This window comes from Nothobranchius furzeri, chromosome 7, assembly GCF_043380555.1.
Source record: "Nothobranchius furzeri strain GRZ-AD chromosome 7, NfurGRZ-RIMD1, whole genome shotgun sequence".
NCBI lineage: Eukaryota > Metazoa > Chordata > Actinopteri > Cyprinodontiformes > Nothobranchiidae > Nothobranchius > Nothobranchius furzeri.
The window spans coordinates 26,932,551-26,949,765 of record NC_091747.1 but is presented as its reverse complement, the minus strand read 5'-3'; the positions used below and the strand labels follow the sequence as shown (position 1 = coordinate 26,949,765).

General features: G+C 43.9%; 1 protein-coding gene across 4 annotated transcripts in view; it reads left to right on the top strand.

Moving 5' to 3' along the window:
• ttn.2 (titin, tandem duplicate 2) overlaps positions 1–17,215 on the top strand; it is a 215,954-nt gene that overhangs the window by 168,535 nt on the left and 30,204 nt on the right. For all 4 annotated transcript variants that reach the window (XM_070552978.1, XM_070552977.1, XM_070552976.1 and 1 more), the window contains one exon: positions 73–17,166. In XM_070552978.1, the coding sequence (XP_070409079.1) occupies positions 73–17,166 (17,094 nt within the window). The remainder of the gene's footprint in view (positions 1–72; positions 17,167–17,215) is intronic.

Sequence of the window (17,215 nt, the reverse complement as noted above, 5' to 3'; positions counted from 1 at the left end):
ATTGTTTCCTTTTAAAATAACATAATTTTGAGGAATTCTGTAACCTCTTTTTTGTGTCTTTATTTTTTTTAGATCCACCTGGGCCTCCATCTAATCCCAGAATTACAGACACCACAAAAACCACAGCAACCTTTGCTTGGGGACGCCCCCATTATGATGGTGGTCTTGAAGTGGAGGGATACATTGTTGAGTATAAAAAGGAAGGTCATGATGATTGGGAGACAGAAACACAGTACCCTGTGAAGATTACTGAATATGTTATTGGTAAACTTCAAAAGGGAAGTAAATACCACTTCAGAGTCAGTGCTGTAAACTCTGAGGGAATTGGTGAGCCTGCAGATGTTGAGAAATTGACTGAACTGGTGGACCAGGAAACACCACCAGACTATGAGCTGGATGCTGAACTCAGGAAAACTTTGGTGGTCAAGTGTCGCGCTTCAATCCGTATATTTATTCCCATCAAGGGTCGCCCTATTCCTGAGGTCACTTGGAGCAAAGAAAATTCCAACTTGAAAACACGTGCTCAAATTGACTCAACCGAGTCTTACACTCTGCTTGTTATTCCTGACTGCACAAGATATGATGCTGGAAAGTATCAGCTCTGTCTAGAGAATGTTGCTGGCAAGAGGACTGGCTTTGTTAATGTTAAGGTTCTGGACACACCAGGACCACCAGTCAACCTCAAACCACGAGAAATCACCAAGAACAGCATAACACTCCAGTGGGAAATACCCATAATTGATGGGGGTTCAAAAATTCATAACTACATAATTGAGAAGAAAGAGGCCACTAAGAAGGCATACACAGTGCTCAGCACCACATGGCAAAAGTGTTCCTTTAAATTTCAAGACCTTGAGGAAGGAGCTTACTATTTCTTTCGTGTCTCTGCTGAAAATGACCTGGGTGTTGGTGAACCTGCTGAAACTCCGGAGCCAATAAGAGTGTCCCAGGCCCCTTCTGCACCTGAAAACTTGTATGTCACTGATGTGACCTCTGACAGCGCAAGCCTTGTATGGACCAAGCCTCTCCAAGATGGTGGAAGCTTGATTACTGGCTATGTCATTGAAGCTCAGAAGAAGGACACAGATCAGTGGGTCCACATGGCCACCATCAAAGCTCTAGATTACACTGTTACAGATTTGGTTGAGGGTGCTGAATACACCTTCCGTATAATGGCCGTCAATGCATCAGGCAGGAGCAATCCCCGTGAGAGCAGACCAGCAATAATCAAGGAACACACATCTGCTCCATCATTTGACCTGAGAGGGGTCTACCAGAGTACTGTAATTGCCAAGGCAGGCGATCGTGTGAAGGTAGAGATTCCAGTACTCGGAAAACCCAGGCCTTTGGTTTCATGGAAGAAGGGAGACTTTGTCTTGAAGGAGACACAAAGAATCAACACTGAAACCACATCAACTTCAACTATTCTCAACATAAATGAAATTAAAAGAACTGATGGTGGCCAGTATTCCATGACAGGAAAAAACATGCTTGGTACAGTGACAGAGACCATCACAGTTTTGGTTCATGACATTCCAGGTCCTCCTACTGGTCCAATCAAACTAGAAGAGGTCTCATGTGATTATGTCATTATGTCCTGGGATGCACCGGAGAACGATGGAGGTGTTCCCATTAACAACTATATTGTTGAGATGCGAGAGACTACTGGCACTTCATGGGTAGAGTTGGCAGCTACAGTTATTCGTACTACATTCAAGGCAGCAAGACTCACTACTGGAACCCTATATCAGTTCCGTGTCAAGGCTCAGAACAGATATGGCATAGGACCATGCATCGTCTCTGAATCAGTGTTGGCTGCCTATCCATTTGATGTACCAGGACAACCAGTTGCTCCTGTGGTTACATCTTTCAATAAAGATTCTATGACTATTAGTTGGAATGAGCCATCTTCTGATGGAGGCAGTCCCATTCTTGGCTATCACGTAGACAGAAAAGAGAAAAACAGCATTCTGTGGCAGAGGATCAGCAAATCTCTTGTTGTTGGAAACATCTTCAAATCAACATGTCTTGTTGATGGCATAGCATATGAATTTCGCGTGATCGCTGAAAACATGGCTGGTCTAAGCAAACCTAGCAAACCGTCTGAGTCTATATATGCTTTGGATCCAGTTGAATCACCAGGCAAACCTGTGGCATTGAATATCACTAGACATGAGGTGACACTGTCTTGGACAAAACCTGAAGGTGATGGAGGATTTTCCATTACAGGATATACCGTAGAAAGAAGAGAGACACCTAATGGGCGCTGGCTCAAAGCAAATTTCAACAACATTCTAGAAACCATGTATACAGTCAGTGGTCTGACTGAAGATACAACCTATGAATTCCGTGTGTTTGCTCGAAACTCTGCAGGTGCTGTTAGTGCTCCATCTCAGCCATCAGAGGCAATCATGTGCAGGGATGATATTGAAGAACCCAGGCTAAATGTGGATGCATTGTATAGTAGCAATGTTGTGGTAATGGCGGGAGAGGTGTTTAAACTGGAAGCAAGTGTGACTGGTAGGCCAATTCCTTCGCTGGTGTGGACTAAGGAAGGAAAGGAGCTGGAGGATACTGGCAAACTAGAAATAAAAACATCTGACTTTTACACAACTCTAATCAATAAAGATTCTCTCAGGAGGGACGGTGGAGCTTTCACCCTGACTGCCAGCAATCCTGGTGGTTTTGCCAAGTTCACTTTCAATGTTAAAGTACTTGACAGACCCGGACCACCGGATTCCCTCACTGTTTCAGATGTGACTGCAGAGAAATGTGTTCTTAATTGGCTGCATCCAACACATGATGGGGGTGCCAAAATTGAGTACTTTATCATACAGAGACGGGAAACCAGTAGGTTAGCATGGACAAATGTGGCTACAGATCTCCAAGCAAACAGGTTCAAAGTCACCAAGCTTCTTAAGGGCAATGAATACATTTTCAGAGTGATGGCAGTTAACAAGTATGGTGTGGGTGAACCTCTGGAGTCAGAATCAATAATTTGTGCCAATCCTTATGGTCCTAGTGACCCACCAACACAGCCTGAAGTCACCACTATTACCAAAGACTCAATGGTTGTCTGCTGGGAGCGCCCTGAGCATGATGGAGGCAGTAGAATCAACACATTCATAATTGAGAGAAGAGATAAGACTGGCCTACGTTGGGTGAAGTGCAATAAGAGAACTGTTACTGACTTGCGGTTCAAGGCCTCTGGTCTCACACCAGGACATGAGTATGAATTCAGAGTTCTTGCTGAAAATAATGCTGGTCTAAGCCAGCCTAGTCCTTCTAGTGCATTTTACAAAGCAGTAGACACAATTTTCCAGCCTGGACCTCCAGGAAATCCAAGATTGTTGGATGCCACAAAATCTTCTATTACAGTTGCCTGGAACAAACCTGTCTACGATGGTGGTTCTGAAATCACTGGTTACATTGTGGAGACCTGTTTGCCTGAGGAGGATGAGTGGACAATCCATACTCCTAAGAAGGGATGGACAGCCACTTCCTTTACCATCACTAATTTAAAAGAAAATCAAGAGTATAAAATCAACATCTGTGCCACCAATTGTGAAGGAGTGGGTGAGCCTGGTGCTGTTCCTGGAACCCCTAAAGCTGAAGACAGGCTGCTTCCCCCAGAAATTGAACTTGGAGCAGAGTTACGTAAAGTAGTTTGCATCAGGGCCTGCAGCACACTTAGACTCTTTGTCCCCATCAAGGGCAGACCAGCACCTGAAATAAAATGGTCAAGAGAGCATGGAGAATCTCTTGACAAAGCAAACATTGAAATCACCCCCTCATTCACAACTCTTCAGATAGACAATGTTGACAGATTTGATGGAGGCAAATACTTGGTGACAGCAGAAAATGCCTCAGGTATTAGGACAGCCTTTGTTAATGTCAGAGTTCTAGATACTCCTGGAGCACCCCAGAATCTGATTGTCAAGGAGGCCACTAGAGACTCTGCTTCTCTAGTTTGGGATGCACCTCTCATAGATGGGGGCTCCAGAATCCTTAGCTACATTGTGGAGAAACGTGAGTCAACCAGGAAAGCCTACTCAACTGTTTGTGCCAGTTGTCATAAGTCTAGTTGGAAAGTTGGAGACCTAGAAGAAGGGAAAATGTACTTCTTTAGAATCCTGGCTGAAAATGAATTTGGAGTTGGTCTCCCAGTAGAGACCACTGAACCAATTAAAGCATCACAGAAGCCTCTACCACCAGGGAAAGTATCCCTTCGTGAAGTTACTGGTACTAGCGTCATGCTGTCTTGGGAAAAGCCAGACCATGATGGTGGAAGCAGAATTACAGGATATATTGTTGAGATGCAGGGTAAAGGAAGTGAGAAATGGACCCAGGTTACGGTGGTGAAGACAAACGAGGTTCAAGTAACTGGACTTACACAGGGAGAGGAGTATATGTTCCGTGTTTTGGCCACTAATGAAAAAGGTGTTAGTGATCCACGTCCTCTCAGTGTGCCTGTGGTGGCTAAAGATCTGATAATCCCACCAACTTTCAAACTAATTTTCAACACATTCAGTGTGCTGGCTGGAGATGATCTCAAGATTGATGTTCCATATGTTGCTTGTCCAAAGGCTACAGCAACTTGGCTCAAAGATGGTGTTGTTCTCAAGGAAACAACAAGAGTAAATGCTGAGGCATCTGACAAAAACCTTCTTCTAATTATTAAGGAAGCTTGCAGAGATGATGTTGGCACATATACCATAAAACTGACCAACACAGTTGGAGAAACTATAACAGATGTCAGTGTTGTTGTCCTAGATAAACCTGGTCCTCCAATTGGTCCAATCAAACTGGATGAAGTGACTGCTGACAGTATAGTCTTATCTTGGAATCCACCACAGCATGATGGTTGCTGTACAATCAATAATTATATTGTAGAGAAGAGAGACACATCAACAACAAACTGGCAGATTGTCTCAGCTACTGTAGCCAGAACAACTATCAAAGCAGCTCGTCTAAAGACTGGGTCTGAATACCAATTTAGAATAGCTGCTGAAAATAGATATGGAAAGTCTTCTTTCCTACTTTCTGATAACATTGTAGCTCAGTATCCATTTGAAGTGCCTAGTTCACCACGTTCTGTTGTAGTTCAGTCAGTCACTAAGGAGAGCATGGTTATTGTATGGGAAAAACCTAGCAATGATGGCGGAAGCAAAATTTTGGGCTATCACTTAGAACTTAAAGAGAGAAACAGTATTCTGTGGGTGAAACAGAACAAACAGCTCATTCCAGAGACTAGATTTAAAGCTATTGGTCTTGAGGAAGGCATTGAGTATGAGTTCAGAGTCTATGCAGAAAACATAGTAGGCCTCAGCAAAGCCAGCAAAGTGAATGAAATGCAAGTGGCCAGAGATCCTTGTGACAGACCAGGAAAACCAGAAGCTGTCATTGTAACAAGAAACCAAGTGACATTGAGATGGAGCAAACCTGAATATGATGGTGGTATCAAAATCACAGGTTATGTTGTTGAGAAAAAAGAAGCTAGTGGCCGTTGGATGAAGGCCAGTTTTGCCAACATTATTGAGACTGAATTTGTTGTCACTGGACTTACTGAGGATCAGACTTATGAGTTCCGCGTCATTGCAAGAAATGCAGCAGGTGTTTTCAGTCAGCCATCTGATTCTACTGGAACTATCACTGCCAAGGATGAGGTTGATCCACCAAAAATTGATTTGGAGGCTAAATACTCACAAGTTGTGGTTGTAAATGCTGGAGAAACATTTAGACTTGAGGCTGCAGTGCATGGGAAGCCTGTGCCCTCTGTACACTGGCTGAAAGAGAACAAAGAGATTACAGAAGCAGCTCGTTTAGAGATCCATAATACAGACTTTACAACTTGTCTAACTGTCAAGGAAGCCATTCGTGTTGACGGAGGTCAATACACATTGCTAGTGAAAAATGTTGGAGGAGAGAAAACTGTCAACATTACTGTTAAGGTCTTGGACAGACCAGGTCCACCTGAGGGCCCTATCGCTGTCTATGGGGTCACCAGTGAGAAATGCTCAATTTCCTGGAAACCCCCCTTGCAAGACGGAGGTAATGATGTTTCACATTACATTGTTGAGAGGAGGGAAACCAGCAGACTTGTGTGGACTGTAGTTGACCAAAAAGTTCAAACATTGAATTTAAAAATCACTAAACTTCTTCCTAATAACGAGTACATCTTTAGAGTAATCCCAGTCAACAAATATGGTATTGGTGAGCCTTTAGAATCTGAACCAATGATTGCCAAAAATCCATTTGTCACTCCAAGCCCTCCAACTGAAATAGATGTTTCCACAATTACAAAGGACTCCATGGTTGTGACCTGGGAGAGACCCGTCAGTGATGGTGGTAGTCTGATCCAAGGTTATGTTGTTGAGAAACGTGACAAAGATGGTGTTAGATGGACAAGATGCAACAAGCGCAATGTGACTGAGCTACGCTTCAGAGTAACAGGACTGCTTGAAAACCATAGCTATGAGTTCAGAGTTGCTGCTGAGAATGCTGCTGGTATTGGCACACCTAGCACACCAACAGTGTACTACAAAGCCCTTGATCCCATTTTCAAGCCAGGCCCACCAAACAATCCCAAGTTGGTTGACACCTCTAGATCCACTGTGTCTCTTGCATGGGGCAAACCCATCTATGATGGTGGCTGTGAGATTCAGGGTTACATTGTTGAAGCATGTGATGTAGCCTCTGATGAGTGGTTTATGTGCACTCCTTCTGCTGGGATAACAGACACTAAATTCACAGTGAAAAAACTGTTGGAGAAGCATGAGTACCAGTTCAGAGTCTGTGCAATCAACAAAGTAGGAGTTGGTGAACATGCTGATATACCTGGAAAAATTCTTCTAGAGGAGAAACTTGAGGCTCCTGACCTTGAATTAGATGCTGATATGAGAAAAATGATCAACATCAGAGCAGCAAGTACTCTAAGATTGTATGTACCTGTGAAAGGTCGACCTGCTCCTGAAGTGAAATGGGGCAAGGCAGATGGTGAGATTAAAGAAACTGCCCAGATTGACAATACAGGAAGCTATGCTTCACTTGTCATTGAGAATGTTGACAGATTTGACAGTGGAAAGTACACATTAACTGCAGAGAATGCTAGTGGAGTCAAGTCAGTATTTATAAGTGTCAGGGTTCTGGACTCCCCTAGTCCACCAACTAACTTTATGGTGAAAGAAATTACCAAGAATTCTGTCACACTCTCATGGGAGCCTCCACTTCTTGATGGTGGTTCAAAGATTAAACAATACATTGTTGAAAAGCGTGAGAGTACCAGGAAAGTTTACTCTCCCATAGTCACCTGCAACAAGATGTCATGGAAAGTTGAGCCTCTTCCTGAAGGTGGAATCTTTTTCTTCAGGGTTTTAGCAGAGAATGAGTATGGTGTTGGTCTCCAAGCTAAGACTCTTGATCCAATTAAAATATCTGAGAAACCTCAACCACCTGGTAAGGTTACTGTTGTTGATGTCACTCGTAGCACAGTGACTTTAACATGGGAAAAATCTGAACATGATGGTGGCAGTAGAATCAGTTATTATGAAGTAGAAGTTGCTCCTAAGGACAGTGAGACTTGGTCTCTGTGTGCCAGTGTAAAAGGCCTGGAGACGATAGTAAGCAACCTTCTCAATGGAGAGGAATATCAGTTCAGAGTTGTTGCTGTAAATGAAAAAGGAAAAAGTGACCCAAGACAACTGGCTCATTCTGTTGTGGCAAAGGATCTTGTCATTGAGCCTTCTGTTAGACCCAAGTTGAGTTCCTATAGTGTCCAGGTGGGGTATGATCTTAAGATAGAGGTCAGAATTGCTGGTCACCCCAAACCAACCATCACCTGGATCAAGGATGGAGCTGCTCTTAAACAAACCACCCGAGTAAATGTCACTGACACAGCGCATCATACAACTCTAACCATTAAGGAAGCTACCAGAGAGGATGGAGGGATGTACAATATCAATGTTGCCAATACCCTTAGTTCCAAGGATGCCACAATTGAAGTAATAACCCTGGATAAACCAGGTCCACCCACAGGCCCCGTCAAGATTGAAGATGTCAGTGCAGAGAGTGTCACGCTTAATTGGGAACCGCCCATATACACAGGTGGCTGTCCAATCTCCAACTATGTAGTGGAGAAGAGAGACACAACTACAACTAATTGGATGGTTGTATCTGCCACTGTTGCTAGAACCACACTGAAAGTATCAAATTTGAAGACAGGTGGTGAATACCAGTTCAGAATCTTTGCTGAAAATAGATATGGAAAGAGTTATGCTATCGATTCCGCACCTGTTGTTGCACAGTATCCATTCCAGGAACCTGGCCCTCCAGGTACACCATTTGTGTCCTCATACACTAAAGATTATATGGTAGTTGAGTGGCATAAGCCTCCATCTGATGGAGGAAGTGCCATTTTGGGCTATCATTTAGAAAGAAAGGAAAAGAACAGTATTTTATGGACCAAGATCAACAAAATGCTCATCCAAGATTGCAAATTCAAGTCCACTCCACTTGAGGAAGGTATTGAGTATGAATACAGAGTTTATGGTGAGAACATAGTCGGCATTGGAAAATGCAGTAAGGTGTCTGAGGTTTATGTAGCCCGTGACCCATGTGATCCTCCTGGCCGTCCTGAGGCTGTGATTGTAACCAGGCACTCTGTAAAGCTGAGGTGGACACCCCCGCAATATGATGGTGGAAGCCTCATAACTGGCTATGTTGTAGAGAAACGTGATCTCCCTGAGGGAAAATGGATGAAGGCAAGCTTTGCAAACATTATTGAGTATGAATTCACAGTTACTGGTCTTACAGAGGATAACAAATATGACTTCCGGGTGATCGCAAGGAATGCAGCTGGTGCTGTCAGCAAGCCTTCTGAAACCACAGGATCCATTACAGCTAAGGATGAAGTTGAACCACCAAAGAGTGAAACTGATCCCAAGTACAATCAGACCCTTGTTATTAATGCTGGAGAAACATTCAGTCTGGAGGCCAGTGTGGAAGGCAAACCCATCCCAACAGTTCAGTGGTTCAAGGGAAGCACTGAAGTTGAAAATTCAGCAAGAACTGAGATCAAGAACACAGATTCTAAAGCTTTGCTTGTTGTGAAGGATGTTATCAGAGTGGATGGTGGACAGTACACGCTGGTTCTAACAAATGTTGCTGGAACTAAGACCGTCCCATTCAGTGTGAAGGTTCTGGACAGACCAGGTCCATCAGAGGGACCTTTTACAGTCAGCAATGTTACTGAGGAGAAATGCTCATTGTCATGGCTGCCACCAAGGCATGATGGAGGAGCTAGCATTTCTCACTATATTATTCAAAAGAGAGAAACTAGTCGCTTGGCATGGACTGTGGTCTCCAGTGATTGTGGAGCTACAATGTTTAAAGTTACCAAATTGTTGAAAGGTAATGAGTACATCTTCAGAGTTATGGCTGTAAACAAATATGGAGTGGGTGAACCTCTTGAGTCAGAACCAGTCATAATGAGAAATCCCTTTGTTCCTCCGGGCTCACCTTATGACCTTGAGGTCACTAACATTACCAGGGATTCCATGACAATTTGTTGGAACCGCCCTGAAACCACAGGTGGAAGTGATGTGTCTGGTTACATTGTTGAGAAGAGAGACAGAGCTGGAGTGCGGTGGACCAAGTGCAATAAACGCAGAGTGACAGACCTTCGTTTTAGAGTAACAGGACTCACTGAGGACCATGAATTTGAGTTCAGGGTATCTGCTGAAAATGCAGCTGGAGTGGGCCAGCCAAGCCCACCTACAGCCTACATTAAAGCCTGCGATCCTACCTTTGAACCAGGCTTTCCCACCAATGCTCATGTGGTTGACACTACAAAGAACTCCATTAGTTTAGCTTGGCATAGGCCCATTTATGATGGTGGTTGTGAAATTCAGGGATATGCTGTTGAAATTACCAAAGCTGATGAAGAGGATTGGATTGTATGCACACCATCTACTGGAGTAAATGATACAAAGTTAACTATTAAAAACTTGACAGAGCACCAAGAATACAAAGTGCGCATCTGCGCGATCAATAAAGTTGGTGTTGGTGAACCAACAGAGATCCAGGGAGTTGTGATACCTATGGATAAGATTGATCCTCCAGAGATGATTCTGAATTCTGAGCTCAGAAAGGGAATAGTTGTTCGTGCAGGAGGCTCAATGAGAATCTGCATTCCTTTTAAGGGTCGTCCCATTCCTGAAATAAACTGGGCAAAGGAGGATGCTGAGTTGCCAAGTAAAGTTCTGATTGAAAAGGGTGAAGATTACACACAGCTCTCTATTGATATATGTGACAAATTTGATGCTGGGAAATATATCCTTAAATTAGAAAATAGTGCTGGCAGCAAATCTGCTTTTGTGTCTGTTAAAGTTCTGGATACACCAGGTGCTCCTTTAAATCTACAAGTAAAAGACATAAAGAGGGAAAGTGTCACTTTGACCTGGGAACCTCCTGTTATTGATGGTGGTTCCAGGATAAAGAATTATCTAGTTGAAAAACGTGAGTCCACCAGGAATGTGTACTCTAATGTGGACAGCAAATGCACAAAGACAAGCTACCGTATCACTGGTCTCACAGAGGGAACAATCTACTATTTTAGAGTTTTAGCTGAAAATGAGTTTGGTGTTGGACAGGCAGTTGAGACAGAAGAATCTGTCAAAACATCTGAGCCACCCTTACCTGTGGGTAAGGTAAATTTAACTGAAGTAACAAAAACCACTGTTTCACTTTCCTGGGAGAAGCCAGTTCACGATGGGGGCAGCAGAATAATTGGCTACTACATTGAGATGCAACCTGCAGGCTCAGAAGAATGGGTTGTAGCTGCCACAACCAAAACCTGTGAGGGCATCGTCTTAGGCCTCAGTACAGGACATGAGTACCTATTCAGAGTGTCCGCCTTTAATGAGAAGGGAAAAAGTGACCCCAGACCTCTTGTTTCACCAGTTATTGCTAAAGATGTGACCGTTGAGCCCATGCTTAAAATGAGATTCAATACATACAGTTTACAACAAGGTGAAGACCTAAAAATTGAGATTCCAGTATTGGGACGCCCTGTTCCCAAAGTTGAATGGAAGAAGGCAGGACAAACCCTGAAAGAGACAACAAGAATAAACGTGTCAAGCACACCATCATCCACTAAGCTGATTATCAAAGATGCAAATAAAGAAGATTCTGGCAAATACACCATCACTGCCACCAGCAGCATTGGAACATCTACAGAGGAGATTACTGTCATAATTCTTGACAAACCTGGACCCCCTACAGGCCCAGTAAAGATTGAGGAGGTGAGCTCCAACTATGTTGTTCTATCCTGGGAGCCACCAGAGTACACTGGAGGCTGTCAGATCAACAATTATATTGTGGAAAAGAGAGACACAACCACCACAGTGTGGCAGATTGTTTCTGCAACAATTGCCAGGTCAACCATCAAAGTCACCAATTTGAAGACCCGTGTTGAATATCAGTTCAGAGTATCAGCAGAGAACAGGTATGGAAAGAGTTCACCGATTGTGTCCTCTGCTGTTGTAGCCAAATATCCATTTAGCGAGCCTGCAGCCCCAGGAGCACCAATTATTACAGCTGCAACCAAGGATGGAATGGTTGTCGAATGGAAACCTCCAACTAACAATGGGGGCAGCCCAATTCTCGGGTATCACCTGGAGCGAAAGGAAAAGAACAGCCTTTTATGGACAAAATTAAACAAACTTCTAATCGCAGATACACGATTCAAGACTACAGAATTGGAAGAAGGTATTGAATATGAATTCAGACTTTATGCTGAGAACATTGCAGGCCTCAGCCCAGCTAGTAAAATCTCTGATAGTGCAGTAGCCAGGGACCCATGTGACCCACCAGGCACTCCTGAGGCCATTGAAATTACCAGAAATCATATTACACTTCAGTGGACCAGACCCCAGTATGATGGAGGTAGCGCAATCACTGGCTACGTGATTGAAAGAAAGAAGCACCCAGATACTCGCTGGATGAAGGCCAGTTTCACTAGCATCACTGATACCCAGTTCACACTCACTGGTCTCACTGAAAATTGTGTTTATGAATTTAGAATTATTGCCAGAAATGCTGCTGGCATTTTCAGTTGCCCATCTGAGGGCACAGGAGCCATTACAGCTAAAGATGACATTGAGGCTCCAGATGCCACCATGGATTCTAAATTCAAGGATTTGACTGTTGTTCGTGCTGATGAGACATTGGTCATTGATGCAGACTACTCCGGTAAACCTCTACCAGAGGTCACATGGTTGAAGGATGGAAAGGAAATTGACAAAGCCACACCAAGAATGGAGATCAAGACTACACTAACTCGTACTATACTGACCGTAAAGGACTGCATCAGAGTGGATAGTGGTCATTTTGTGCTCAAACTTTTAAATGTGGGTGGGATTAAAATCATACCAGTTAATGTAAAGGTTCTGGACAGACCTGGTCCTCCAGATGGTCCATTAGAAGTCAAAGGAGTCACAGCTGAAAAATGTTATTTGCATTGGAATCATCCCTCACATGATGGTGGAGCTAGCATCTCTCACTATATCATTGAAAAGCGAGAGACAAGTCGTTTGTCATGGACCGTGGTTGAGCCAAAGATTCAGGCTATTAGTTACAAAATTACAAAACTGCTCCCAGGAAATGAATATATATTCAGAGTCACTGCTGTGAATAAATATGGTGTAGGAGAACCTTTAGAATCTGAGCCTGTCATTGCTCGCAATCCATTCACAACTCCCAGTGCCCCCTCAACTCCTGAAGCCAGTGCCATCACCAGGGATTCAATTGTACTTACCTGGGAAAGGCCCAATATTAATGGAGGAGCAGAGATCGAAGGATACATACTTGAAAAACGTGATAAGGATGGTGTTAGATGGACCAAGTGCAACAAGAAGAGGCTGACTGATCTGAGATTCCGGTGCACTGGACTTACAGAGGGCCACTCCTATGAATTCAGGGTGTCAGCTGAAAACGCTGCTGGTGTTGGAAAGCCTAGTTCACCAACACAGTACATCAAGGCATGTGATGCAATTTATCCTCCAGGACCCCCAAGTAACCCTAAGGTCACTGAGCATTCAAGCACCACAGTTTCCCTTTCCTGGTCCAGGCCCATCTATGATGGTGGGGCAAATATTATTGGATATGTTGTTGAAAGGAAGGAAGCAGGAGATGATGAATGGATTGTTTGCACACCTCCAACTGGTGCTCAAGACACTCACTACACTGTAAAGAAACTTAAAGAAAATGTTGAGTACAACTTCCGTATCTGTGCTATCAACTGTGAAGGAGTAGGGGAACATGTGGATCTACCTGGGTCAGTTATTGCTGCAGAGAAGCTTGAGGCTCCTGAAATTGAGCTAGATGCAGATCTGAGAAAAATGGTCAATGTTCGTGCCACTGCCACTCTGCGTCTCTTTGTGACCATCAGAGGAAAGCCTGAGCCTGAGGTTAAATGGTCTAAGGCTGATGGCATTCTAAATGAACGTTCTCAAATTGAAGTCACAAGTTCTTTCACAATGCTGGTGATTGAGAATGTTGACAGATTTGATACAGGCAAATACACACTCACTCTTGAGAACCTTAAAGGATCTAAATCAGCCTTTATCAATGTTAGAGTTTTGGACTCGCCCAGTGCTCCAGTTAACTTGCAAGTAAAGGATGTAAAAAGAAATTCTGTCTCCCTTTCCTGGGAACCTCCTTTAATTGATGGTGGAACTAAGATATCCCACTATATTGTGGAGAAGAGAGAGCAAAAACGAATGGCTTTCACAAGTGTTTGCACCAACTGTGTGAGGAACTCATTCATTATTTCTGATCTACAAGAGGGGGGCAGATACTCTTTCCGTGTGCTGGCTGTTAATGAGCTGGGAGTAGGTCTGCCTGCTACCACAGACCAGGTCAAGGTATCAGAGGCTCCTTTACCTCCTGGTAAGATTGTTGTGGTTGATGTGACTCGTCATACTGTCGCTCTTTCATGGGAGAAACCTGATCACGATGGAGGTAGCAAAATCACTAATTATATTGTGGAGATGCAGCCTAAAGGAGATGACAAATGGACAGTGTGCAGTGAAGCCAAAGCACTTGAAGCAACAATTGATGGACTCACAACAGGTGAGGAATACTCCTTCAGGGTCATTGCCATGAATGATAAGGGTAGGAGTGATGCCAAACCCTTAGCTACACCTGTGGTAGTAAAGGACACTACAATGGAACCCATAATCAACTTGCTGTTCAACACATACAGTGTAAAAGCAGGAGATGACTTGAAGATTGATGTTCCCTTCAAGGGCAGACCTCAGCCTGAGGTGTCCTGGAAGAAGGATGGCCAGGTGTTGAAGCAGACCACCAGGGTAAATGTTGTGAATTCCAGGACCTCTTCCAAGGTTGTCATCAAAGATGCAACCAAAGAGGATGTTGGGAGATATGAGATTGCACTGACTAATTCAATTGGCACCAAGACTGCCGAAATTTTAGTGGTAATTCTAGACAAACCTGGACCACCCAGCAACATCAAGGTGGATGAGGTGAGTGCTGACTTTATCTCTCTGTCCTGGGATCCTCCAACCTATGATGGTGGATGCCAGATTAACAACTATGTAGTGGAGAAAAGAGACACTACCTCCACTACATGGCAAATCGTCTCAGCTACAGTAGCAAGGTCATCAATAAAGGTTTCTCGACTCACGCAAGGCACAGAATATCAATTCCGAGTTGCAGCTGAGAACCGTTATGGCAAAAGTTCTGCAATAGACTCCTCTCCTGTGATTGCCCAATATCCATTTGAGCCTCCTGGCCCTCCAACCAATCTTCATGTTTCTCATGCCACCAAGACTGGCATGTTGGTAGTATGGGGTAGGCCTGCCAGTGATGGTGGAAGCCCTGTTACTGGGTATCATATTGAATGTAAAGACCAAAATAGCATCATGTGGACCAAAGTCAACAGAGGTCTGCTGGCTGAAAACATGTTCAAGATGAGTGGCATTGAGGAGGGCCTATTTTATCAATTTAGAGTTTATGCTGAAAATATTGCTGGCATTGGTCCATCCACTAAAGCCAGTGAACCTGTTGCTGCTAGGGACCCTTGCGAGTCTCCACGTAACCTTAAAGTTACAAATATTACCAGAAATTCAGTTTCCCTCTTCTGGGATGCACCTGAATATGATGGTGGAGTAAAAATTACAGGATATATTGTTGAGCGCAAAAAGCTTCCCAATGGTCGTTGGCTGAAGTGCAACTTCACCAATGTGCAAGACACCTACTTTGATGTCACAGGCCTTAAAGAAGATTTCCAGTATGACTTCCATGTTATTGCAAAGAATTCAGCTGAGATGATGAGTGTCCCTTCAGAAAACACTGGTCCTGTCACTATAAAGGATGATGTTGACCCTCCATCTATTATCATGGAAGATAAATTCAGAAACCTGATTGTCATTAAAGCTGGAGAGATCATAAAAATTGATGCTGAAATCACAGGGCGTCCACTCCCTGTGGTTTCCTGGTCTAAGGATGGAAAGGAGATTGAGGCCAAGGGCAGGTGTGAAATTACTTCCACCAACTTTTTGACCACACTGATCGTCAGAGACACTATTAGGAGGGACTCTGGACTTTATACCCTGACTTTGCATAATGTAGGTGGAACAAGCTCAATGACTGTCAACTGTAAAGTTCTGGACAGACCTGGACCAGCATCAGGACCACTGGCAGTGTCTGGCCTCACAGCAGAGAAATGCACTTTATCATGGGGACCTCCACAGGAAAATGGTGGTGCCGAAATCATGCACTACATTGTGGAGAAACGTGAGACAAGTCGCCTTGCCTGGACCCTAGTACATGGTGACATGAAGGCAACTACCTGCAAAGTTACAAAACTCCTGAAAGGAAATGAGTACATTTTTAGAGTCAGGGGAGTGAACAAATATGGAGATGGAGAAGCTCTGGAGAGTGAGTCTGTAAAGGCAATAGATCCATTCACTGTGCCTACAGCCCCCACTAACGTGGAGGTCACCTCAGTTACTAGTGAGGCTATGACAATCTGTTGGGAAAGACCAATTTCTGATGGTGGCAGCAGTATCTGTGGTTATGTAATTGAGAAGAGAGAAAAGACAGGCCTCCGTTGGTGCCGTGTCAACAAAAAGCCTGTTTATGACCTCAGAGTCAAAGCCTCTAACCTGCGTGATGGCTGTGAGTATGAATACAGAGTGTTTGCAGAGAATGCTGCTGGCCTCAGTGCTCCTAGTGTCCCATGCCCACTCATTAAGGCTGAAGACCCACAGTTCCTGCCCTCACCTCCTCCTAAACCTAAAATCATAGACTCCACAAAGGCCACTGTCACTTTGACATGGAATAAACCACTGTTTGATGGTGGGGCACCTGTGACTGGTTACAGAGTGGAATACAGAAATACATTAGATGATGAATGGATGATTGGAGTCCAGAACACCAAGAACACAGAGTTTACTGTGGTGGGACTGACTCCTGGGGCTGAATATGTATTTGTTGTCAAGTCCATTAACAAAATTGGAGTCAGTGAGTCCAGTCCAGAGTCGGACAAGCAGATAGCTAAAGAAAGAGAAGAGGAACCAGTCTTTGACATCAGCAATGAGATGAGGAAAACTCTTATTGTGAAAGATGGAAGCTCATTTACTATGACAGTGCCTTTCAGAGGCAAGCCTATTCCCACTGTTACTTGGACAAAGCCTGACATTGACCTTAGAGTACGTGCTGTCATTGACACCACAGACACATCCACCTCCATCACCTTAGAAAAAGCTACTCGCAGTGACTCAGGAAAATACACCGTCACCTTGTCCAGTGTTGCTGGGACCTCCTCACTGACACTTAGTGTTAGAGTTCTGGACTCACCTGGACCTCCTGCCTTTGTGGAAGTCAAGGAAGTGACCAAGACATCTGCCACTGTGACTTGGGATACTCCTGAGAATGAAGGAGGAGGACCAGTCAAGAACTACCTTGTTGATTTCCGAGAGGCCAGCAAGAAAGGTTGGACAAGGTTGACTGACACATGCCACAGACTGACATACAAAGTAACAAACCTAAAAGAGGGAGAAGTGTATTATTTCAGAGTGACAGGAGAGAATGACTACGGTGTCGGCATTCCTGCTGAAACCAAAGAAGGAACCAAGATCACAGGTACTGAAATTTACATTAGAAGCATTTTAATTTTTTACAAATGAAATGA